Source organism: Apodemus sylvaticus, unplaced genomic scaffold, assembly GCF_947179515.1.
Source record: "Apodemus sylvaticus unplaced genomic scaffold, mApoSyl1.1 scaffold_66, whole genome shotgun sequence".
NCBI classification, from domain to species: Eukaryota; Metazoa; Chordata; class Mammalia; order Rodentia; family Muridae; genus Apodemus; species Apodemus sylvaticus.
In genome coordinates, this window is record NW_026263217.1 from 1,011,502 (window position 1) to 1,038,095 (window position 26,594).

Here is a 26,594-nt window from a genome sequence, read left to right on the forward strand (position 1 = left end):
AAATCACTCTCACTGGCTCCTCTAGTGATGACTAGAAGTATCATATCTGCCAATCTTGTGAACTTTTTCCATAAAGTCTTCACCCATTCACTTGCTTTGTTTCCTCTGGAAGAAATAAAAGTCTCAAATCCTTATTACAAATGTATTGATCATTTTGTTGTTTTGGATATTTTTCACCTGGCATGTTTATAATCTCAGCACCTAGAGACTGCACCAAGGGGTTGTGAGTTCAAAGCCAGCCTAGGCATAGTGAGAGCTTGAAACAAAATAAAGCCCGTTCTTAAAGCTTCCCCCTCCCCACCAAAAATAAAAATAGAATCACTGTAGAATCTAGCGGGTTTACATCTGAGTGCAGACTCAAAGGGTTTGGAATCAGGAGCGTACACACCCAGTTAATGTTATCATCATAGCCAAAAGGTGGAAGATTTCCCCTTCTGTTAATCATTTCCATGGTGACAACCCTTTAGTCTCTGCCCACTAACAAGAGACGGAGAGTCAAGGGATCTGAGAACATAGTCCTGTGGCATTTAGTACAGCACTAATTAACTAGGCTTAGCCTTTGGTCTGCTGGAAATCCACGTATAAATACAGACATGTGAGATGGTCCTGAACCTTATGTGTGTTCCTTCTGTTTAGAAATACCATCGAAGGCAGAAGTACAGTCTGTCTGTCATCTTCCATTCAGCCATCATGTTGCAAGATGTCGGTGAGGCCATTCAGTTCGAAGTCAGCAACGGGAACTATGGCAACAAGTTTGATGCAACCTGTAACCCTTTGGCATCAACAACTCAATACAGCCGCGCAGTGTTTGATGGTAAGAGTGGTGTGAAGTTCTCTCCTGTTCGTGCTTACAGAGGGTCCATCTCAGCACAAGAGGCACACGCTGTATTTAGCTCTGATGGCTATTATCCCCAGCATCTCATTAGATAATGTAAGAAAGAGCATTGGACGTTAGGTACCCACAAGAGTCGTTACACCCATGGGCCAGTGTCCCAGGCTGGACACCAGAGTTCATGAAATCCCAAGGTGATGACCCCAGTAAATACCACACTCCCTCAAGCAGCTGTACCCCACCAAGTGCAAATCCCTTTTCGATTCCACAGTTAACAATGGTCGCACTCAGGCTCAGACACTGGAAAAGCCAGGCTTTTGTTTCTTACTAGTAATTACCCAGTTCTATCACCTAGTTCTCTTTTAGAAAATTTTTTTTTCTTTTTAATTGTGTGTGTATGTATCCGGCTCTATGCACATAAACAGTCCAACAGAATTGCTATATTTTTACCTAAATTATTTTGTCCATGCTGACTTAAAACATAAAAAGCCCTAGTAAGTGTGAAGTGTTTATAGTCTTAATTGCAGAAAGTCTATTGAGTAATGCCAAGCCCGTGCCAGCAGCCAAGGTTTGCAAAGAACAGGGGATGGGGTGGGGTTGCTCTTCCAGCTAAAGCAATGATGTAAAACAAGAGTTTCCATGGAGAGACAGTGAGTCTTATCCCTAGTGCTCTCTGCTCTTCCACGCCATATGATGTAACCGTCACCCGTGTTCAGCTGTATGGTCCTGAGCCACAAACAGATCCTGAGCCGGTTGCCCTCGGTTTGCTGGCGTTTTAGAACAATTTGCTAAACAGATGAATGGACCATCTATTCCTCTGTTGCTTGCCTGATTAAAACTGATGAGTCAGAATAGTTCCCTGGGTGAGGCTCAGCAGTAGAGAACTGTCATAGCTTGTATGAGGCCTTGGGTTTAATCTCCAGCTCCCCAAACAACAAACAAACTTTAGCCAAGACCATTCTCCAGGCCATTCATTAATGAGTAGCTCCATAAGCACAACTATGTAACAAATATGTTGTCCACTTCAAGCATCCCTGTTTTCTGACTCCTGACTCACCATATCAGGGAACTACTATTACTACTTACCTTGGGCCCACACAAAGCCCATCGTCACCCTGAATTCCTACTGGGAGGTTATTAGTCACCGCCTGGACGCAGTGAATACTCTCCTAGTCATGGCAGAATGGCTGGTGAGTTATCTGTCCAGCATTTCCATGTCCAATAGCAGACAGTAAGGTAAGCATGGGGTAATACACACCCTGGGCAACTGTAGTACCAGGTCTCCAACACACAGTGGTCAACAGTAGAGCAGATTACCAACAACGGAGGGAAATGGTACCCGTGCCTGTGCTTTCCCCCTGGCCATTCTACCCTTTACGAAGGAGTTACCTCCGTCCATCCCATAGACACAGCCTCACCAGGACACCCACCCTCCAGCCTAAGAGGAGGAAAAAAACCGAGAAGGTGACAAGAGTCTCTCTTTAGGAAAAACCCAGATTTCTGCTCACTTTCCATTCACCAGAATTCCAGTTGTACAGCCACACCCACCACAAGGAAGTCTATCTTAGGTTTAAGTGAGTGCTTGCTTTCTGACTGAGAAGGAAGGGAGGATGCCACAGGGCAGAGGAAAGGGAACTGGTGTCAACGTGATTTGCATATAAAGGGCACCTTGTTCCAATAGCCTGGTTTGCAATTTGTATGACTTTGCTCTATTACAGAGATAATTCCTGCTATGGGAAGGCCCGCCAGTCTCTGCTCTTGTTTCAGACTGGGGGAACACTCCTTCTCTGAAGCCTGGAGGAGGTTGGGAGGCGTTTCTCTGGTAGACCTGCTTAAGAACAGACAAGATTGTCTTCTTGACACTGGTAGGATACAAGAGTGAGAAGAAAGGGACACGTTTGAGACACTTCTACTTAATGTAAGATACTAAGTTATTTCTATAAATCCCACCCAGCATTAATATTAATTTAGAGTGCAAATGGGTGGGTGGGGAAGGAGTGTTTGGACATAATCAATCCATCTCATATGTATGGAAATATCACATTAACCTCATTAATATGTGATTGAAATAAGTTAATAACAATATTGTTTCAGTTTACAGTATTTTATAAATGTTAGACCAAGATATATGAGAAAATATCTGATGAAAAACTCTATAGCAAACTAAAAATATTGCTTTTTGATATGCAGGCTGCTTTATATCAAAGATATATATGTATATATATATATATATAGATAGATAGATAGAATGATAGATACATAGATAAATATAGATATAGATAGATAGATAGATATAGATATAGATAGATAGATAGATAGATAGATGTAGATGTAGTTGTAGATGTAGATGTAAATATAGATATAGATATATAAAACCATCTTTCTATACCACCAACATGGTACATGTGAATGTCCTGGCTGATGTCCTCAAGAATAGCAACAAGGCATGTGCCCGGTCCTTAGAAAGTTCCAAAGCCATAGTCTGGTTTCGGCCCATGGTGAGGGATGTGGTTGCATGAGGGAACTTGAAATCACTGATAACCGCAGAGCTGAGATGACAGCGGTCAGAAGACAGAACCTCGCAGGCAGCGAGTGATCAGAGTGTGGAGGCTCAATGGAATCTACAGCTTCAATCCATCGCTTGGTTTCATTTGGCTGATAACCTCAGGGAGCATCACAGACCAAACATCCTTACAAATAAAAGGCCTCCACGTGTCGGGGGTGTGCGCACTAATACAGAAGGATGACTGGACTTCGGTGTGATTTCCTGATTAGTAAAGATGGAATGGAGGTAACGGATAGATAGTCCTGTGACTAAGAGTGTTTGCTGCCCTTCCAGAGGACATGGGATCTCTTCCTAGAACTCACAACCACCTGTAGCTCCCATTCCAAGGGATCTGTTGCCCATTTTTTGGCTTCCAAAAGCACCAGGTATATGTGTGGCACACAGACACACATGTTGGCAAAATACTTGTGCCCATAAAATAAAAAAACGAAAAAAAATAAATTTAAATATTTATACATGTTAATTTATAAAAATTTTAAATTAATATTTGTAAAAATAAATAATGTTGAAATTGAAATGCAGTATCTTTTTTAGATTTATTTATTTATTTTATGTTTTTGAAGACACTGTCGATGTCTTCAAACATACCAGAAGAGGGCATTAGATCCCCTTACAGATGGCTGTGAGCCACCATGTGGTTGCTGGGAATTGAACTCAGGACCTCTGAAAGATCAGTCAGTGCTCTTAACCGCTGAGCCATCTCTCCAGCCCAAAATACAATATTTTTTTATTAGTTTCCATTTTCCTTCCTCAAGGGAGTTGGTGGAAAACTGTAATCATTCATTTGTTCAAACTTAAACTCCACACATCAACCACTGTGAGCAAGTTCACAGTGATTCAAGTTTGATACTTTTGGATTTCCTTTGCCCTGAAACTAAGGACAAATAGCTAAAATACTATTTTCATAGGTTACATGGGTTAGTTCAGCTGTCCATCTGAAATATAACTGAGCCCATAGTATTTCCACTTATATCCTTTTGAGGGTTCCCTCACCTATTCCTGATGGTTTCTTTCTGTTTGTTTTTGGAGTACAAAAATAATAAATAAATAAAATATTTATATAGTTCCAAAGGTCAAGAGACAGAATAAGGTTTTCGCTATCGCTTAAACTTATCAGTGTCGATTGCATTTTGAATAAAGGTAAATAGCACAAATCTATGGTAAATATCACTGAGTGAGAAACAAAGCCCTCTGGCTTCCTGTAACTAAATCTTTTTATGTCCCTGACCCCATGCCCACCCTCTACTCTGCCTTGGAAATAACACTTTCTTGAGTATAATGGCAGAGTTATCAGTTCTCTCTCCTCTTTCTTAATTCTTCAGCAATCAAATATAGAGGCTGTAAAATCAGGGATCCAAGGTAAAATTCCTGCAAACCAGTTGGCGGAGGTGTGGCTGAAGCTGATAGATGAAGTCATAGAAGACATGAGGTACAGTAATCGGCCTCCTATCTCCTCATCCCAGCATGCGCTGAATTCTTAGACTGTAAGTCCTTCTCGAATCTTGTCAAGTTTTTTCTCTGAAAAGGAAAGGAAATGAAATGAAAGGAAAGGAAGGAAGGAAGGAAGGAAGGAAGGAAGGAAGGAAGGAAGGAAGGAAGGAGGGAAGGAATGAGGGAAGGAAGGAAGAAAGAAAAATGCATTTGGGCATTGTTTTGGGCTCCTTGAAAGTCCCACCCCACCCCAGAAGAAGTTTCTGAATCACACAGAAAACCTCCATTCTCTAGTTTGGTGCCAAGTCTAAAGTAGCCCAGGGAGGCCCAGCCTGGATTCTGAGAATCTGGTCCAGCATTCTGAGGCAAAGGGTGGGGGATGGAAGAGAAGGAGGAGAGATAGCCTGAGCTACCCTCCTGAAGAAGGACTTCTTACTTCCACAGAGATATAGGATCATGGCTTCCACTACTTGGGACAATGTTCCTAATTCATGTCTTTAGAAATAGCTTGTTTGTGCTGTAGTTGTTGTTACTAAGTGTTTCAAGCACTCTGCGCTCCTTATGAAATACTTAACACTAAAACAGGAGTAGCAAATAGTTAGAACAGCCCCTAAATAAGGAAGACATGCAAATTCATTATATACTAAGAAACAGAGAAGAAACAACAACAACAGCAGCAACAACAGCAACAACAACAACAACACTAACATACACACACACACACACGTACACACACACACACACACACACACAAACACTCCAAGCTAAGTTAGACAAAGCCAGGACACAGGCTTGCTAGAGGACATTTCATAGCTGTGACTTGAAGTAACTCAGATCTGTTGGCATTTAGAAATCAAAAGGGAAAGTGACTCATTCCAACCTTATTTTAAATGTTGCCTAATAATAAAGCACTGGACAAGGAAGGTCAAAAAGAAAAGAGCATGGAGTACTCTGCTCTGTGGAAGCAGACATTTCCCCTTCTAGGGTAAGGCCCTTAGTCCCCCCTGTCCAGTTGCGCCTCCTAGTGGTTCATTCCCATCATTGACGAACAGCTAAAATCAAAGAGTCACTGGCTTTGTGAGCATTCAAAGCTCCCACTGACAGACTTAGGCATCCTAAGGAGTGACCTCTTAATTACAGATAAGGAAGCAGGGAGGCCCCAGTGACGCGGAGAATGATTTACCCACTTATCACTTCTGCCCCTCTCACGGCCAGCTTCTCACATTCAAAGGGCTCAAGTGTTGACTTCTGAGCGCAACAACATTCCCTTAAATTTTTGCCTTACGCGCAGCCACTGCAGGATCTTAAACCTTTATACACGTGTAGCCTCAGTTGTTAATGAAATCAAACAAAAACATGCAGTTACAGCTTTCACTTGGAAAATGCCTGTGAACTGTGGGATTTGCCAAAGAAAGCACAGGTGTGAGAATGCAAACTATCTTCAAAGAAGCTTTCTAAATGTTGTGTAGCAGGAAATTCCATGTTTGAGGAAAACCATGCTAGAATATCCTTCACACAAGGAGTTGGGTGGCATGCAAGTGACGGTAAATTCTAGGTGGAGACAATATGAGTCGAATTTTCTGGTACTGGTGACAGACTTGCCCTGTGGTCTCACCTATGCCACGGTGAGAGGGAGGCTCAGCAGGCAGGGGTCTAATCCACATCCTGTTTTTCTTGGGGAGTCTTAACTTGGATAGACATTGTCCTATACATGTCGTCCTTCCTATCTTCTGGAACTCTCGGAGAACCTTCTGATGAAGATGATGGCGCTGGGAACATTTAGACTTTGCAGATTTAATTTTTGTGTTCCCTTTTCTGTTCTGCCAATGCCACAGACATCCTCAACTACGGTTTAAAGCAAGCAGCCCCTGTAGAATCAGGAGATTACAGACATGTCGATCTACGTGAAATGGCATGCAGACATACATTAAACGTGTGGGCAAAAATAAGCGAACCGAGTTTTGAAGCCTAGAATGTCACTCTTAGCTTTTGTTTCTCTTCTCTTCTTATAGATACACCTTGCATGTCACAGAAGGAAAAACCAACGTCATAATTCTAGATACTCAGATCCAAAAGTTGCGGTCCAGGTTTCTCTCGCAGATGCATGAGGCAGCTCTGAGGATGAGATCTGAAGCCACGGATGTGAAATCCACCTTGCTGGAGATCGAGGAGTGGCTCGACAAATTGATGCAGCTTACTGAAGAGGTAGACCTTGTCATCTGTTTCCAGAAGGATTCTGCGGATAACACGAAGGGTGGGGCAGGTGGTGGGTGGGGCTTCTGGTATGATATCTACCACTGGGATTGGATCTTATCAAAAATAAAAACAAGGACTTATTGGACTGAGGAGGCTACTGAAGGATGTATGGGGTAAAAGTCACCCAAAATTTAAGTTGGGTCCCAGAGGAACCTGCAGGAAAAGCATCATGTCTGCACTGCTGTCATAGAGTATTTTGCATGATGGAATACTAAAACACAACACAGAGAATTTAAATGTTATTGTAGTGTGAATGGGAAAAGCCTGGGTTTAAATATTGAATCATGTGTGACCTTGGGCAAGCTCTTCAATTCCTGTCAGCCCATTTTCCCTACCAGGAAAAGGGAGAAAAACACAGTCCTCAGTTGGTAGAACTGTTGTTGGATTTAAAGATGATGATCACAAGGAAGGACAGAAGAGGTGAGGTATACAGTAGGTGCGGGATAAGTGTCGATGCAATACCCCACACCTCCATGGCTGAAAGAACGAAGAGAAAACAGACTCCTTTGAGTATCTAGGGTAGTGTCTTAGTTCCTTCTGTGCTGCTGTAACAGAACAGCGCAGGCGGGGAAGTTAGAAAGAACAGATGGTTTCTTTTTCTATGGTTCTCGAAGCAGGATGAGACAAGATGTAGAGACCTAAACTTAACAAGAACTTTTTTTTTTATTGTGTTGTATCACTGGAGAGGAATAGAGGAACAAGAGAGAGTAAGCACCATGCACCTGGGACTGGGCCTACCCTCACACAATGCCTGTTCATATGCTAACTAACCCACTCCTGCAATAACAGCACAAATAAAGCTTCAGACATATAACCCTGAGGAGCACATTCAAACACACCCGAAATGGCTGCGGAAGGCTGCTTAGAGCTTTCTGATTAAAGCTTTCTGAATAAATCCACTGATGGTTTTCTTCAGGTGATGCTAGAGAGGCAGAGGATACTTCCTAAAATACCTTTCAGATCCGAGTGAGTTACACCTCTTCTTCTTCTTCTTCTTCTTCTTCTTCTTCTTCATCTTCTTCTTCTTCTTCTTCTTCTTCTTCTTCTTCTTCTTCTTCTTCTTCTTCTTCTTCTTCTTCTTCTTCTTCTTCTTCCTCCTCCTCCTCCTCCTCCTCCTCCCTCCTCCTCCTCTTCCTCTTCCTCCTCATCCTCCTCTTCTTCTTCCTCCTCCTCCTCTTCTTCTTCCTCTTCTTCTTCTTCTTCCTCCTCCTCCTCCTCCTCCCTCTTCCTCCTCCTCCTACTCTTCTTCTTCCTCCTCCTCCTCTTCTTCTTCTTTTTTCCTCTTCTTCTTCTTCTTCCTCCTCCTCCTCTTCCTCCTCCTCCTCCTCCGCCTCCTCCTCCTCCTCCTCCTCCTCCTCCTCCTCCTCCTCCTCCTCCTCCTCCTCCTCCTCCTCCTTCTTCTTCTTCTTCTTCTTCTTCTTCTTCTTTCTTCTTCTTCTTCTTCTTCTTCTTCTTCTTCTTCTTCTTCTTCTTCTTCTATTTCTTCTTCTCCGTCTTCCTTTTCATCTTCTTTTTCATCTTCTTCTCCTATTTGCCTCCTTCACTTCTCCTCCTCCTCTTCCTCCTCCACTTCTTCTTCTCCTCCTCCTCCTCCTCTGGGATTTACTTGATCCTTCCCAGAAGAATCTCTACAAAGATGTGATGCTGGAGACCTACTGGAACCTCAATGTTATACGTAAGACTGTGAATTTACTTTTGAATTTCAAAATAAGGGACAGATGTTTCTTTGTTATTGGTGATCTTCTTTATTTTAGTTGAAAATGAGGAAAAATGAGCTGAATAAACAGGTTCAGTGCTGTCAAAATTCACATTACCTTGATCTTTACCTAATTTCCTATCGTTTCTTTTCTGGAACTGTATTTTAGGTTCCTATTGGGAAGACCATCATATTGAAGAACAAGGTCAAACTTCTTGAAGTCTTGAAAGGTAATTTCCATGTGCTAATCGATGCAAAAATGCCTCTGTTGAAATTTTAATATTTTCTGGAAGCTCTAAAGAAAAGCAACAATATTAAAATTCAGTCCTTTAAATATAACTGTGATTATAATATTCTCTCAAAACTATGCACAGCATTGTCGGTTATCTGATTCATGTTTGCAAGGAATTCCCTTAAGAAAGAAGACAAGGAACCAATGCCTTTAGAGATAACTTTATCTGATTTATAGTTCCATTAGAGCTATGCGGTGAATCTTCTAATCCATATAGTCTCATAAGATGTTACAAATTAAATAGTGATAAATATATGACCAAAACCCAGGAATATTAATAGTCCATGGTAAAGTTGATATTCATATTCTTGTAGTGACATTGCTAAGTTTATTGAGAGGTCAGTTTATGAGAGTGTAGAATGATGTCATGAAGAAACCATAATCCATATATCAAATGTCTATGAGAAACAAAAAGTCAAACAGTGTGAATGCAATGTGTGGGAAGAGATTTCATTCAATCTTCTTTTAGTTACTTTGAGCAGCTGCTCAGTGCTGGAAAGTTTTTCCTGAAACACTTCCAGACTATTCCTTGACTGTTCAGTAAAAAGCAAAAATAAAACACTAAGTGGGTTCCTCCAACCACTATGGCTTTTCTTGGGGCTTAAAATGAAGAGGTGCCTGTGCAAGAATCAATTTCTAATACCAACTTGGAAGCAGGGTTAGTCACAGTACAAAAAGGGTTGTAAGAGAGGTGAAGAGCTTTCCTGCTTTGACTGTGATTGGTATTAGGAAAGAATTGAGAGGTAATTAATTTTAGATGATCAATAAATGTCCTGACTGGCCATTTCTCAGATCTGCACACTAGACAATCAAGGATCTGGATCAAATACTGAACTTAAGTTAAACCAAATTATTGTAGTTACCCTAGTTCAACCAAAAGAGGAAATCCAGATATCCTGATGTGGCCCTCTCTAAAAGGACTATTATTTCATAGCTTTAAAATGCTCTGCCTGAAAGAAAAACTATCAGTAAACTTTATATGCTCTAATACAAGATGCTAGACTCTGTACAAATGGCCATAAAGCCAGTTACATTTTGCAGTTATATTGGGAATATAATTACAACATTTCTTTCCTGCCTTCCATGATTACAGAATAATGATACCTAAAGCCTAATGCTGGGGAGAAGAAAAGTAGATGGTGCTTCAGTTCCCAGGCTTGGAGTCTGAGGTTGAGACCATGAAGGAGAGAGAAGATGAAGAAAGAAGACTGTGCCATGGGGCAGGTGGATTGGCCAGGAGGACTGGCCTGGTGTATGAGCAGTCTAGGTAGAACATGGAAAATGATATCTCACAGCTATTAACAGGAACTATACAAAATAGTCAGTCCAACTGCAATAATTTAAATCTTATTATAAATACCAAGTCCTTTGTGCTAAATTGGTACCTTTTTGATTCAAGTGTGGTAATAAATAAATAAATAATATTTACCACATCAAGGTGGCTTTAATTATCATTTCTGTCCAATGATTGAAAGGGAATGAAAAATTACGATGGCATAGGCTACACATTAGTCCTTGTTCCTGTTCTTTCTAGAAAATGTCACAATGTACTTTCAATCATCTTTTTTTTTCTTTAAGAAGACAACAGGGAAGGATTGTTCCTGTAAGCTGTTATTAGATGTGGAAGTTGAAAGGCAGCCTGTTGCTCCCTGTGGTAGTGCATGTCTAAATCCTCAGAACTCAACAGGCACAAGAGGAAAATCACAAGGCCAAGACCCAGCTCAGCTATCTTATGAATTTGACATCCAGTACAGGGTAGCACAAATGTTCACTGCTGACACCAGTCTGTCTGTCTGTAGGCAACTAATTCTTTGATTATCAGTTGGGTTCTGTGAATATCAAATTTTCTATTTCCTTTGTTAGTATCCAACTGAAAGTCAAAAACAACCCACAGCTGGAAAAAGTATCCAGTCTCTGATTCTGACAGTTGTCTGGCTGCATTAGAGATATGTCTTACACCCAATCTGCTGTTTCAGAAAGCTCAGGGCATCATTCTCTGGGATAAGGTTGTCAGAGGAGGTCTGAGATTATAAGGTCTCATAAGAATATTTTTCTCTGTGTTACTATAGTCTGAAAGCCACTAGACCTAGAAAAACCAACAGGGAGTAAAATGGTGAACTAAGATAAACTGAGAAATATTTCCTACCTGATTCTTTATGGTCTCCTTATGTCCCCAGGTTACACCACCATGGTCAGTAAGAGGAAAATATAAAAAACTATATAAAATAAAATAAAAAACAAAAATATAAAAAATATAAAAATTCACAGTATACTAGCTTTGGACTAGCCAGCTCCTGTCTTTGGGGATGGACAAACAAATGTAGTAGAATCCTCACCATTCAGGAATTATATTAAGCAGGAAAGTTCATTAACTTCACAGTGGCACAATTGCCACTCCTGGGAAGCTAGGCTCACAGATGCCTACTCAAGGAATTTTCACATCACCTTTCCATGACTCACTGAGCCTTTCCCAGGACCACATCTTCCTCACTGGTTTACAGTGAGATGGAAAGACAGCTTCCTTCGTCCTCTCTCTCATTTCTCTAAGCTCCCCATTCTCACTCTCAAGTACACACCTCCTCCAACTTGCAGGCATAAATATGGGTGAACTCTCTAGGGACTAATTGAAAGCCCTGAGAGCAGTGGGTGTTGTGACATCACTAGAGACCTCACAGGGGATGCCCAGAGCTCTCCTGGATTCACTAGACTGTTCAGACAAGGGATTGTTTATGTCATGGGGAACAGGCTTTTTCTTCCTGTTAATGCTGTTCCTCTACTGAACAGAAGCTGAGGTGCCCATGCCGGGAGACTCTCCTGGGACACAAATGTTGATCACCTCCCTTTCAAAAGCCAGAGGTCTCAGCCACTGAGATTTCTCAGTGTCAGAACAATGGGAAAGTGCTGTGCTTTATTTCCAAATGTGTTAGCTGTGGAGACCTGGGTCAGGATGGAGAGAAGAGCCAGTCCATCAAGTTGGTAGCAGAAGACTTGAGATATCCACTTTCTTCCTAGGCTTTGGCCGCATGAACTTGTTAGAAGGCAGTTCCAGGGTCACCTTTAGCATGTGGAGATTCAGGACGGGAGGGACCTTCTCAGGACGGTCCTGCTTGGAGATGATGGCTGCGGACAGCGATCAGGAAAACAAGATTATTCTGTTTTGTTCTCTTCCGTCAGAGTGTCAGATCTGAGTAATCTTGTATATAGTATATAGTATATTGTATAGTATATATCTCTGTATTCCCTGCTCTGTAATTCAGGCTGTGAGAGACCCATCTCACCAGACACTCCCCAACAGTTGTGTGTCCAAATTTGTCAACAAATGTCCAAATCCTCCATTTCCTAAACAGCTCTTCTCTGCCCCTTAGCCACTTCCAACCTATTCTATAACTGAATTAACCACAGTGTACCCCACCTGGCTGCCTCTAAGTGTGGTCTAAATGTCTCAAATCTAAAAATACCCCATTACTCCATGCAGATCCTATTTTCCTGGAGATGATTGTTTTCTGGAGAGAGATAAAGACCACCAAGCCTGACTATGGTCAGTGATGTCTAGCCTGGTCTCTAGAGTCATTCTTTCCATGGGAAGGTTATAGCTGTAAAGCCCTCTGTGTCCATATAGTTACAAATTTCATATTCTCATGGAAAATACATTTTTGCCCCTCATGGTTAAAATTCTAATCACAATCTCAAAATTAATCATTTTAATATCAAGAATGGATTCTTCAGTAGACCCAGTCATAAATTTAATTTTATTGAGCAAACTTGATTATAAAGGAACCATGTCCAGACAAGCATCCTGACACACTTACATAAGATAGCTGTATGATGTGATGGTGTTCTGTTTTCAGTGAGTGTGTATGTCTTTTCTAGACCTGCCCAAATGTTTTGGAATTGTGAATGAAAGACACACACACACACACACACACACACACATACACTCGTAATTTTAATATGCATTAAACAGTATATTGGGTGAATATTTTTAAACCTTTTGCATCTAACATACTGTTATGATTGAAGAGTTACATTGAATGAATTTCTAATAAAATTGAAGAAATATTTATAAAATGTGTTAAAATTGAAGATTTACATGGAAACTATTTCTGAAACTAAGAAATATAGAGAAAAAAGTGTTAAAAGATTAGAATGCATTGTTAAATAATGGTAAAATAGACAGCATAGAAAATATGTCTTTACTAATTGACTAGGACATAGAATTTTTTTCTGAATAATTAAAGATATTAATGGAAAATATTTTTGATAAAATTGAAGAAGCATAGAAGAGTGTTAACATTGAAAATTTTCATGGAAAATAATACAAATAAAATTGTAGACATAGAAAATATTCCTAAACTAATTCAAGAATTGAGTCAAAATATAGTCTGATAACATTAAAGGTTTACATCGAATATATTTCTGAAAAAAATGAAGAAATATGTAAATATGTGTTCAAATTGAAGGTTTTCATGTATAATAATATTCTGATAAATACCCTTTATTTTGATAAAGGGTAGACATATTAAACAGTTCTAAAATAATTGAAGAAGGAAGCACAAACATTTTCTGATAAAATTCATTTACATAGAAAATATTATTGATAAAATTGAAGAACGGTATACAAAAATTAAATAAATACCAAGAAAAAGTGTTAAAATTGAAAATTTTGATGAACAGTAATAATGGTAAAATGGTTAACATAGAAATATATATACTAAGTGAACAAGAACATAGAAAATTTTCGGATTAAAATTTAATGTGGTGATGGAAAATATTTCTGATAAAAATAAAACTATATTAAAAAGTTAAAATAGAATTCAAGGAAATAATACAATTAAATGGTAGACATAGAAATCATCTAAACTAGTTAAAGAGTTAAGTAGATACATTTTCTGATAAAAAATGAAGATTTTGATGGAAAATTTTGTCATGTTTTTGAAGAAATATATATAGAAAAGTGGTAAAATTGAATATTTTCATAGAAAATAATTCAGATAAAGTTGTAGACATAAAAAACATCTAAAATATTGTAAAAGATAGTGGAAACATTTTCTGATAGAATTAGACAATATTTCTAATAAAATTAAAGAAATACATTGAAAGTGTTAAAATCGAAGAGTTTGTTAGAAAATAATAATGGTAAAAATGTAAACATAGGACATTTACTTTTACTAAATGTCCAAGGACACAGAAAAATATGGTGATAAAACTGAAAGTTTTGATGTAAATTATTTCTGATAAAAATAAAGAAGTATAGAAAAGTGTTAAAATTAAGGATTAACATGGAAATATTATTGATAAAATTGAAGAAAGTTATGTAGAAAATATGTCAAAATTGAAGAATATGCTGAAAAATAATAATGGTTAAATATACCTATACTAATATACTAATACTAATATAATAAATTATTATATTAATTTACTACAAAAATAAAATATACCTGTACTAATTGTTGAAGAACATGGAATACTTTTCTGGTAAAATTTAAAATTTTTAAATTTTTTATTTGGCATATTTTTATTTACATTTCAAATGTTGTCCACTTTCCTGGTTCACCCCTCCCCCAAAAATCCCATGAGCCATTTCTCCTTCCCCAATCAACCCTCCCCCGCTTCCCTGGCCTTTCATTTCTCTACACTAAGGCATCAAGTCTTTCCAGGACCGGGGGCCTCTCCCCCATATGGTATCTAACAAGTTCATCCTCTGTTGCTGATGCGTCTGGGGCCATGGGTAACTAACTCCCTGTGCACTCTTTGGTTGATGGTTTTGTCCCTGGGAGCTCTGGGGGGTACTGGGTGAGTCATATTGTTGTTCCTCCTGTGGCGCTGCAAACCCCTTCTGCTCCTTGGGTCCTTTCTCTAGCTCCCCCATTGGGGACCCTGTGCTCAGTGCAATGGCTGGCTGAGAGTGTCCCCCTCTGTGTTTGTCATGCACTAGCAGAGCCTTCCAGGTGACAGCTATATCCGGTTCCTGTCACCCAGCACTTGTGGGCATCCACAATAGTGTCTGGGTTGTGTAACTGTATATGGGATGCATCCCTGGGCGGGGCAGTCTCTGGATGGTCTTTCCCTCAGACTCTGCTCAAACTTTTGTCCCTGTATCTCATTCTGTGGGTATTTTTTTCCCTTTCAAAAAAGGACCCAAGGATCCGTACTTTCTTCTTCCTATGTCTTGAGCATCATTTGTTATGTAAATTGTGTCTTGGGTATTCCACGTGTCTACGCTTTTTTATCAAAATCTTCAATTTGATCAGTTTTTTCTATGTCCTTAGACAAATTGTATAGGTATATTTTCTATGTAAACTCTTTTACCATTTTGATTTTCCAACTAATTCTTCAATTTTAACTCTTATATTTTTATGTACACAATTTCATCTGAATTGTTTGCCATGAAAAATTTCAATTTAACAATTTTTCTCTATATATCTTTAAAATTTATCAGAAATATTTTCCATGAGAATCATCACTTTTATCAGAAATCTTTTGTATGTGCTTGATCATTTAGTAAAATACATTTTCTGTTTATCTTTTTACCATTATTATTTTCCAATAAATTCTTCAATTTTAACACTTTATTTTTCAATTTATTCCTAAAGTTTGCCTGTGCACAAATTTTAGATATGTTTTCTTTGTCATTCTTTTAATGTGTTTTAATTTCAATGACAAATCTCAATTTGAAATATTTTTCTATATATTTCTTCGATTTTATCAGAAATATTTTCCATGAAATCTATCAATTTGATTAGAATTTTTCAATATGGCTTGTCAGATTTGATGTGTTATCTATGTGTATAATTTCATGTGTATTATTTTCATCAAATTCTTCAATTTTAACACATATATTTATATATTTCTCCAATTTCATTGAAAAGGCTTTCTATGAAAGGTTTTTTTTCAGAAAATTTTCTACTTACTCTTTCAATTTGTAAAGGTTTTCAATGCATACTATTTGACAAGTGTCAATTTCCATCAAAATATTCAATTTTAACATTTCTTTCTATATACTTCTTCAATTTTATCACATATTTTCAATGATATCTCCCATTTTATCTCAAAATTGTTCTACAAGCTTTGTCAGTTTGCATTAATACAGACTCTATTATGGGAAATTATTTTCCATCCAATATTTGAATTTCAAACTTTTTTCTATATATTTCTTTCATTTTTTTCAAAAATGTTTTTCCATGTAAATTTTCTATTTATTCAAAATTTTCAGTGTGAGTATTCATTTAGTTTAGGAATGTTTTCTACTTACATCTCCTTTAATTTGGATTCCAAGTTTCAATATTAACCCATTTTTCTATATATTTGTTCAATTTTATCAAAACAATTTTCCATGAAAATCTTCAATTTCATCTGATTATTTTACTACATGTAGTTTCAATTTGTTTTGATATACTAACTATGTATACACCTTAATTTACATTATTTTTATCGAATTCTTCACTGTAAAATTTTTTCTTATATATTTCTTAAATTGTATCAGATATTTTTCCATGAAATCTTTGATTCAATCAGAAAAGTTGTCTACATTGCTTGTCAGTCAGTATAGATACATTTTCTCTTAGTACTATTTTATCTATATTATTTTCTATCCTATTCTCAGTTTGACATATCTTTCTTTATATTTCTTCCATTCTTTTGAAATCACTCCCACAAACATCTGGAATTCTATCAGAAAAGTTCTCTACATCTTTTGTCAGTTAGTATTCATGAATTTATTACTACTATCATTTTGACTATATCATTTCCCTTTGAATTCATCTATTTTAACCCTTTTTCTATATATTTCTTCAATTTACCTGAAAGTATTATATTTATAATTCCTATTAATTATTTTAAAAATGTTTTCCACGTCAGCTATTTAACTGTAATATTTTCCATCCACAGCTGCTGCTGACCATGGTTGGGGAATTAGACAACAAATTGTCAGTTTTCTATAGCAAAAATGGAGTGGGTGAGTGCGTAGGTGGAAGAGTACCCATGGGAAGGTAGGAGGGAGTGAAATGGGTGCTTCCTGATTGGTAACCTAGAAGGGGAATAATATGTGAAATGTAAACAAACAGAATAATCAATAAAAAGGAAAGAATAAATGAAACAGACCTTTGTAAATTTAATAATAGGGTTACTGCTACTTATTGAAACTAGTCAAGAGTTCTCTGTCCCTCCTGTCAGATGAGGATGTAGCTGAGTACATATTATTTCTAAATAATATATGGGTGCACCATTTCCTGTTACCAACTACTGGGAAGCCATGTTCAAGTGTGCCTACTACAGGAAATTTCACTTCACTGTTACATGACTCACTGTGCCTTTCCCAGGACCACATCTTCATTTCTGGTTTACAGTGAGATGGAAAGCCAGCTTCCTTTGTTCTCTCTCTCATTTCTCTAAGCTCACCATTCTCACTCTCAAGCACACACCTCCTCCATCTTGCAGACATAAATATGGGTGAACTCTCTAGGGACTAATTGAAAGCCCTGAGAGCAGTGGGTGCTGTGACATCACTGGTGACATCACAGGGGATGACCAGAGCTCTCCAGGTTTCACTAGACTGTTCAGACAAGGGATTGTGTATGTCATGGGGAACAGGCTTTGCCTTCCTGTTAATGCTCTTCCTCTACTGAACAGAAGCTGAGGTGCCCATCCCGGGAGACTCTCCTGGGACACAAATGTTGATCACCTCCCTTTCAAAAGCCAGAGGTCTCAGCCACTGAGATTTGTCAGTGTCAGAACAATGGGAAAGTGCTGTGCTTTATTTCCAAATGTGTTAGCTGTGGAGACCTGGGTCAGGATGGAGAGAAGAACCAGCCCATCAAGTTGGTAGCAGAAGACTTGAGATGTCCACTTTCTTCCTAGGCTTTGGCAGCATGAACTTGTTAGAAGGCAGTTCCAGGGTCACCTTCAGCATGTGGAGATTCAGGACGGGAGGGACCTTCTCAGGACGGTCTTGCTTGGAGATGATGCCTGTGGACAGGGATCAGGAAAACAAGATGACTCAGATCTGACACTGTGACTGAGTGATGAAAACAAAGGGTATAGTCCATTCTTTGTATTCCATGCTCTGTCAGTCAGGCTGTGAGAGACCCACCTACACAGACACTCCCCAACAGTTGTGTGTCCAAATTTGTCAACAAATGTCCAAATTCTCCATTTCCTAAACAGCTCTCATCTGTCCCTCAACCACTTCCAACCTATTCTATTACTGATTTAACCATAGTATGCCACACCCGACTGCCTCCAAGTGTGGTCTAAATGCCTCAAATCTAACAACACCCCACTACTCTATACAGATCAAATCCCAGCAACTACATGGTGGCTCACAACCATCTAAAATGAGATCTGACGACTTCTGAAATTTCTTAAGACATCTACAGGATATTTACATACAATAAATAAATAAATCTTTTAAAAAAGAAAACTTACAGGATGGTCTTATTGCGAAGAATTCAATTATTGTCCAAGAATGTTTTAGATATCTTAGAGGTTTTGTCCCCATACGAAATTAAGTACTGTCCTTGAAGTATCTGCCAAAAAATTAAGATGAAAATGTGAGGGGACTTGTATTAAATCTGATGATTGCTTTTAGCTTATTGTCCTCATGTTATGTTAAGTTTACATATTCTTGAACATGGGAGATCTTTCAGTCTTATTTATTTATTTATTTATTTATTTTCATTTTTATTACGTTCATTTTTTCAGACCAGTTCTTAGCTCTCTCCTGGCACACCATCCAAGAATGACCCATCCCATTCCTCTTACCCCCTGTCTCCAATACCATGTCTCAATCCTCCAACACAGCTCAAAGTACTAGAAAAATGTCATCAATAAAATCATTAAAAAAAAAATTCTTCTCCACCTTAAAAAGATGCTGGCCATAAATATACAAGAAGTCTATAAATCTCCAAACAATTTAGGCAAAAAAATAAAATTTTCTTGTCATACAATATTCAAAACACGAAATGTGAGAGCCGATCCTGTGCCACAGTTCTCCATACCCAAATACTGCAGTGAGAGAGCGGGTATCCCAGGAGTGCTGACAAGCCTCTGAGTAGAGGTAAGAATACCACTTCTGCTCAAAGGGACCCCGACAGAGCACTCAGTTGGAAAGAACTGAGCAGCTGCCTGGGCCATGATCCTTTTATTCTCTGCCTGCACCTAGAGCTGATCCCCTGCCTCAGTGCTCCACATTCAAATTCTGTGTGGAGAGAGTTGATCTCCCAGAAATTCCATCACACCTGTAAGCTCCACTTCTGCTCAAATCCCCGGACCATGAGTGAGCCACACAGAGCCATCAGAACCCAGGAAGCAAGGGACAGCTGGGGACAGAATCCTTCTGGATTCTGTCTGCACCTTGGAGGTAGCTGATTATGTGCCAATTATTTCCATACAAAAATTTCTCCTGGAGAGAACTGTTCTCTCAGGAGTACTGACACACAGACTCACAGGAGAGACAAGCCTCAATCAGAGACAGATCAGCTAAGATCAGAGATAACCAGAGAACAGGACACAAGGGCAGAGATCATAAGCAACAGAACCCATGGCAAATTGGTATCATCAACATCTAGTTCTCCCACCAGAGCAAGCCCTGGATGCCCCAACACACAAGAAAAGGAAGACTCTGATTTAAAATCATATCTCATGATGACGATAGGGGACTTTAAGAAGAGCATAAATAACTCTATTAAAGAAATACAGAACACAGGAAAACATCCAGTACCCCTTAATGAGGGCACACAAAAATCCCTTAATGGTTTTCAGAAAAAGGCAAATAAAAAGGGGAAGGAATTGAACAAAACCTTCCGGGATCTAAAAATGGAAATAGATACAATAAAGAATTCATAAAGGGAGACAACCCTGGAGATAGAATACCTAGGAAAGTGATCGGTAGTCATAGATGCAAACATCAATACAATGCAAGAAAGAGAAGAAAGAATCTCGGGTGTAGAAGATGCTGTAGAAAATACTGACTGAAAAGTCAAAGAAAATGTAAATGCAAAAATTTCTTAACCAAAAATATCCAGGAGATCCAGGACAAAATGAGAAGGCCAAATCTAAGGTAATAGGTAGAGATAAGAGCAAAAATTCCCAACCTAAAGGGCCAGTAAATATCTTCAACAAAATTACAGAGGAAAACTCCCCTAACCTTAAGAAAGAGATGCCCATGAATATACCAGACGACTAAAGAACTCCAAATAGAGTGGAGTTAACATAAATGGAGAAACAACATATTCCATGACGAAAACAAATGTACACAATATACTTCTACAAATTCAGTCCTAAAATGTATAATAAATGGAAAATGCCAACAAAAGGAGGGAAACTCCACCCTAGAAAAAGCAATAAAGTAGTCTTTCAAAAAGCCCAAATAAGATAACGGATAAGATAATGGAGCGGTTACACAAGATTTGCTGATCCAAATATTGACGGGGGATTCTGGCGCTCGGAGGGGGTTTTTTGGCATACATACAGCTCGGGCCATCAGCAATGTAAGAGGGCGATTTATTTTGTTAGCAGGAGGTCACTTCGACGTTAGTAAACTGCATCCAAGAGACAGGAGACAGGAGACTCCAGTCCAGATGGTGTATGACCCATAGGAGTTTTCCCAGGCACGCCCCTTATCTTTTATGGACGGTCTGTTTGTGGAATGACTCAATCACAACCTTGCTTCAAGCTTGTCCGGCGTGCCCGGGCTCTAAGTCTGCCTGCTGCCTCAATTATGGATTCTGAGAAATCTTTGCTCCTGTCAATGTCTACCATTTATCTGTATTATTTTTCAATTATAACCTTCACTATTTCAAGTTCTACTTAATTTTTTCACAAATATTTTCAGTAAATGTTTCTACTATCTTTTTCAATTAGTTTAGAAATGTTTTATATGTCTAATATTTTATCTGTATTATCTTTTCTGATATCTTAAATTATAATACATTTCCTGTATATTACTTCAATTGTATTAGAAATATTTTCCATCAAAATCTTCAATTTTATTAAAATTGTTTCTAGGTTCTTGGACAATATTCTAGGTATATTTTCTATGTTTACTGTTTTACTATTATTATTTTCCAACTAATTCTTCAATTTTAGCACATATCTATATATATTTCTTCAATATTACTTGAATATTAGTTAAGAGAAACTTTAATTTTATCAGAATGTATTTCTATTTATTTTTTAAATTATTTAGAGATGTTTTTCTGTAAACAATATTATCTGAATAATTTCCCATGAAAAATCTTTAATTTAAAACTACTTTTCTATACACTGCTTCAATTTTATCAGAAATATTTTCCATGAAAATCATCAATTTAATAAGAAAATGTTTGTAAGTGCTTCATTTAGTAAAGATGATTTATCTTTTACCATTATTATTTTCCAACAGATTCTTCAATTTTAACACTTATTTTTCAATTTTTTCCAAAAATTGAGTGTGCCTACACATTTAGTTTTCTTTGTCAACTTTTTATGTGTATTTGTTTTCAATGCCAAATCTTAATTTTAAATAAATTTTCTGTATATTTCTTCAATTTTATAAGAAGTATTTTCCATGAAAGCCAACAATTTGATTAGAATTTTTTAACATGGTTTGTCAGTCAGTTTTGATGTATTATCTATGTGTACACTTTCATGTGTATTATTTTACATCAAATTCTTCAATTTTAATACACATATTTATATATTTCTTCAAATTCAGTGAAATTGTCACATTGGCATCACTGTCAGTCACTCAGAGACTGCTGGCCCTGCCCCTGATGTCACGCCAACCCCGCCCCTCGCCCATGTATCTCAGCCCCGGGCGGGAGCCATGTTGGATTCCCTGACTGTCACCCAGCAACCGCTGGCCGCGCCCCCTGACGTAACCCGAGCCTTGCCCCTGGTCCATGACCATGCACCTCAGCCCCTGGCGGGCGCCATGTTGGCGTCCCTGTCTGTCACCTGGCAACCGCTGGCACCACCCCTGACGTCACTGCAGCGCCCGCCCTGCATCCAGCCTCCTGGAATGTTGTCATTTCCTGTCTAATTTTTATGAATGAAAGTGGGCTGGGAGTTTGAATGTGCGCGTTCGTCGGAGTTCTGGCAGAGGTGGGAAGAGGTGAGCGCACGCATTTAGCGACTGCTGTGATTGCTGAGCTTCCTGGGCTCTGAGCAGCCTGGCCTGGAATTGTGGAACGGGACTGCATTCATGTGCGCATCCAGATGAAGATAGTGCTCCATGCTGCGGGTGTCTGTGAGCTCTGGAGTAACTCTGGGCTATCCACCTGTTGTCTCCACAGAAGCAGTCTGTGAGTTTGGAGAGGCCAGGCAAGACACGGGCTTCCCGCTCTGTAAAGTTTTCTGTGGGGCGGAGTGCAAACCGTCTCTGTGCTCTGGGCAGGGACGGTGGATGGGCAAGACGCGGGCTTCCCGCTCTGGAAAGTTTGCAGCAGGACAGAGTGCAAACCCTCTCTGTGCTCCTCCAGGCGGGGACAGTGGATGGGCAAGGCGCAAGCTTCCCGCTCTGCTCTGGAAAATTTGCAGGGGGACAGAGTGCAAACCCTCTCTGTGCTCCTCCAGGAAGGGACAGTGGCTGGGAAAGGCACAGACTTCTCGCTCTGGAAAGTTTACAGTGGGGCGGAGTGCAAACCCTCTCTGTGCTCCTCCAGGCGGGGACAGTGGCCTCCTTGCATGACCCTCCTGCGGGAACAGAAGCCGAGCCTGGCCGCCATGGATCGCTGGGCTGTGCGCCGGGTCCTGGCTTCTGGCTGTGAGCTGGTGAAACAGGAAGGGAATTCACAGGCCAGTAAACTGAATCCTGTTCCTTAAAGACACAGGCTGGGCTGAGAAAAGACAAAGACCTGGTGGAGTTTACAGAGTTCTGGGCTGGCGCTTTCCCAAGGAACATTAATGATCAAGTTGCAGCTGGCTGGGGTCAAAGGCTGTGGGATGGGCGGGGCTAGGTCCCAGGGTAACTTGATTTTTTGTTTGTTTGTTTGTTTTTTAATTTTGTTAATTTCTGTAGTAGTTTTTTTTAATTGCTTTACTTTAGATGCTTAGTGTTTCAATTACTGTGCAGTAAAGGGACTTTTCCCCAATCTCTTTGGTATTTTGCATGCTTTTACATTAACTCTGGCTATATATTTATAATAACTCTGGCTATTCTTACACAGGCACCTTCTTTAGTTTAGGACATTTTCATTTAGGATTTTATTGGAAATGTTTTCTAGATATTTATGCTGATTGATCTTCTTCACTCTCGCCCTCACCTTCTCCATCTGAGGTTTTCCTTGTGGGTGTGCAGCTTGAATGCTTCTCTGTGTCCTGCTCTGAGCTCTGCTGTTGTGTGCTGTGAGGGGACCTCAGGGAAATGCTGAAATCAAGACATGGTGAGTACACAATATCTGCCCACAATGGGGAGGAACATGTGGCTGAGCTGTATGCACTGGGGTGGTGGATCCTCTATGGGGTTGGATCAGAAACATCAGCCATATGTGACTTCCTGTGAGGTTTCTAGTGGTGCTATTTACTTCATAGTTCAGGCCATGATCTCTGACTAATTTCAGTATTATGGCTGATTGTAATTCTGTCCAAAACATCTGGACCAGTTGCTTTTTTGTAGCAGCATGGGTGGTTTCTGTGACTATGCATCACCTGTGTCCAAACCTTTTTGTCTTTTATAATATACATTAAGAAGGCAAGGTTAGGACTGGAGAGATGTCTCAAAGGTGAACAACTCTGGTTGTTCTTACACAGGCCATTAGTTTAATTCTTAGCAACCACATGGTGGCTCATAACTATATGGAATGGGGTCTGGTGCACTCTTCTGGCCTGCAGGAATACATGCAGGGAGAACATTGTATAAGTAATGAATTAATGCCTTAAAAAATAGCAGACAGATATGAATCTAATAGTTCTGATTTCATACATTACTCGTTCTTTTGTTTACAATGTTTTTTGGCTGTAGCTTTTTTTATATTTATTTAATATGTTTAGTGTTGTGATTATTACGTAGCAAAGGGACTTTTTCCCCATTGTTTGGTATTTTTGATGTTTCTTGTACATTAACAGGCACCTGTTTTGCTTTAGAAAAATTTTCCATTCATTGTTTCATTATTTCCCTGGTAGAGGGAACGGCAGTAAAAAGATAGTATTTGACTTTGTCCTCCTGTGAAAAGTCACTGTGCACAAACAGAGCACACAGTTTGTGCGTCTCAAATTTCTGAAATGTCTCAACAATATCCGTGAGCATCCACATCTCTGCACAGCACAGTCTCTGGATTGTGAACTCAGTACTCACCAGCTCAAGCTCACCCGTGCCATGTAGACATCCACAACATCTGGTGTGTTTGTCCTCACAATGGCCGCCCCCCCTTGAACTTTAACCTGTGACGTCGCTGCTGCCTCCCCTGTCTCACTCTACAGTGCACACAGTGACCTGCTTCTCGTGTCCTGTTCTGCAGGCAAAAGCCACGCTGCACCTGCGAATCCGTTTCCTGTGGCTGCAAAGGCGAGTTCGCTGCAGGACGCCAACATGGACGCCGACCTCGACAGCATCTTGTGCTGGTTCTGGACAGCAGAGGGTTCTTTAAACACAAAAACAGTAAGTCAATAACAATAATAATAGAAAAGGCTTTTCAGAGAGGTTTTAGAAATCTTGCTTCAGTTGTTCATAAACAAAATAAAGAAGGTAGTCACCTGAAAATGCTCAAAGATAAGAAATTAAGAATCTTATTTCCATTAGGCTGTCCAAATAGGCCAGAAATAGAGTAAACCAATTTTTAGGAAGAATCATCAAGATGTCTAAAAACAACTATTTGTTATTATTAAAAAGGAAAATTGAAAATGTTGCTTACCTGATGTGGGGAGAAAAAATTATCAAGTTAGGCATGGTAGCACACGCCTGTGATTCTGGCACTTAGAAGGCTGAAGGGAATTGTGAGTTCTAGGCTATCCTGGCTACATAGTGAGACTAAGGCTCAAGAAAAGAAGGGAAAGTAGAGGGAGGAAGGAGGAGGATGGGGGGATTTATTGAAGAATTCTTATTAGATCAACCTCTCAGGAACCAATTGGTCACCGTAACCATTCATAGGATGTTCTTGTTGAATGGAGTGTTCAAATGACAGCCCTCAGCCCTCTGAGGAAGAGGCAGAGGAACACATGTCATCCTCATGTCCATGGTAACACTGAGGGGCATGGACTGTTCTCAGCCTCAGCCTACAGTGAGGACATTGAGGCTCAGAGGGGCCAAGGTAGCTTGGCCACAAGCACTTGATGATTACAGGCCCAGCCAGGCTCACATACTGTGAGGTAACCCCACATTGCACATTGCTTTGGTCAAATGCATCTGACTTTCATGTTATAACAAGCTAGGTAGAGGAGAGACTCTTGTTTAGTGACCATGTCATAACTGAGAGCTGCAGCCGAGATCTGAAGACAAAATGTCCCCTTCTTTGGTTTTTTTTTTTGTTGTTGTTGTTGTTGTTGTTTTTTGTTTTTTGTTTTTTTGGGGTTTTTTGTTTGTTTGTTTGTTTGTTTTGTTTTGTTTTTGTTTTTTCGTTACAGGGTTTCTCTGTATAACCCTGGCTGTCCTGGAGCTCACTCTGTAGACCAGGCTGGCGTCAAACTCAGAAATCCTCCTGCCTCTGTCTCCTAGAGTACTGGGATTACAGGTGTGCGCCATCACTGCCCGGCTTAAATGTCCCCTTCTTTAATGTAAAAATTTCAAGACATTGGGGATCCCCAGGTCATATACTGCAAGAGATTCCAGGGCCTGAGGGACCCTTGAGTGTATAGATTTAGCCCTAGTTTAATGGCTTTGGTAGGGCCTATTGACTCTAGAACTGGATGACTGAGCTATACCAGCATCACCTGTGGTGTCTATGAATGTGGGCATCCCTGCCCTTTGCTGCCCCCTTCAAAGCATGGGCATAGATAAAGACACACCAAGAGTCCCAGCTTCCTTGTGGGATCCTTGGGCTCAGATCTGTGATTGCATATACTGAAGGGCATTGGAAAACGAAGGGAAGGCTAAGGATTCTAAACCTATCTGCTGAGGCAGAAAACATTCAAACCTGTGTTTATGATTGACTACCTCTAATATTTTTCTAACAAATTACCTGGAATGGTTACTTCCTATAAGATATTATGCTATGATCTTTCCCTCAAACAATGAGGCTTAGGCTTCAGAGAGTGTATGCCATTACATCGTTAATGAATAAAAGGAATGAAACAGATCAATGTTCGTAGTACATTCCCAACCTGAGTCCTCTCTAGGATGTCCATGGAAAGGTGGACATTCATATTTGTACTTATACTGAATATTGGCAAAAACATTTCCCACAATGTAGGTAACATTTAAGCTTTAGTCATGAAGCTGTGCTCTGAGAAACAAAATCTGTCATATACTAGGTGATCAATGCAAATTTCATTTTAATTAATTGATAGATCTTTAGATACAGCCCATTATACTTAAGCCACTTTAAACGCCATAAAATTACCATATATATGGTAAGATATAGCTGACTATTTTATACAATATAATTACAGT

The 26,594-nt window shown here is 39.4% G+C and overlaps 3 protein-coding genes across 20 annotated transcripts in view; all 3 read left to right on the top strand.

The window, feature by feature from the left end:
• Positions 1 to 687: 687 nt before the first annotated feature.
• On the top strand, positions 688 to 10,510 carry LOC127676139 (myoferlin-like). Of its 2 annotated transcripts, none has more exons than XM_052172110.1 (6): positions 688 to 814; positions 4,721 to 4,827; positions 6,842 to 7,034; positions 8,002 to 8,051; positions 8,951 to 9,011; positions 10,167 to 10,510. In XM_052172110.1, the coding sequence occupies exons 1-5, from the start codon at positions 701 to 703 to the stop codon at positions 8,976 to 8,978; spliced, it is 492 nt and encodes a 163-aa protein (XP_052028070.1). In that variant the 5' UTR covers positions 688 to 700; the 3' UTR covers positions 8,979 to 9,011; positions 10,167 to 10,510. The 2 variants fall into 2 exon arrangements, with proteins under 2 accessions (XP_052028070.1, XP_052028069.1); XM_052172109.1 differs by lacking the exon at positions 8,002 to 8,051 and adding an exon at positions 8,706 to 8,760.
• An 11,589-nt stretch (positions 10,511 to 22,099) lies between these two features.
• The window catches only part of LOC127676136 (myoferlin-like), a 106,230-nt gene continuing 101,735 nt past the window's right edge, over positions 22,100 to 26,594 (top strand). Inside the window, exon 1 of one of the 6 annotated variants that reach the window (XM_052172087.1) lies at positions 22,100 to 22,163. The gene's annotated coding sequence lies outside the window, so the exon portion shown is untranslated. Of the gene's footprint in view, positions 22,164 to 22,256; positions 22,354 to 22,840; positions 22,909 to 26,594 lie in introns of those variants that run through there. The other 5 variants (XM_052172080.1, XM_052172091.1, XM_052172099.1 and 2 more) reach the window with 5 other exon arrangements.
• The window catches only part of LOC127676135 (myoferlin-like), a 68,417-nt gene continuing 64,854 nt past the window's right edge, over positions 23,032 to 26,594 (top strand). For 4 of the 12 annotated variants that reach the window (XM_052172062.1, XM_052172067.1, XM_052172061.1 and 1 more), the window contains exons 1-2: positions 23,032 to 23,433; positions 24,508 to 24,647. In XM_052172062.1, coding sequence (XP_052028022.1) covers positions 23,415 to 23,433; positions 24,508 to 24,647 — 159 coding nt within the window. In that variant the 5' untranslated portion in view covers positions 23,032 to 23,414. The remainder of the gene's footprint in view (positions 23,434 to 24,507; positions 24,648 to 26,594) is intronic. The other 8 variants (XM_052172069.1, XM_052172068.1, XM_052172064.1 and 5 more) reach the window with 3 other exon arrangements.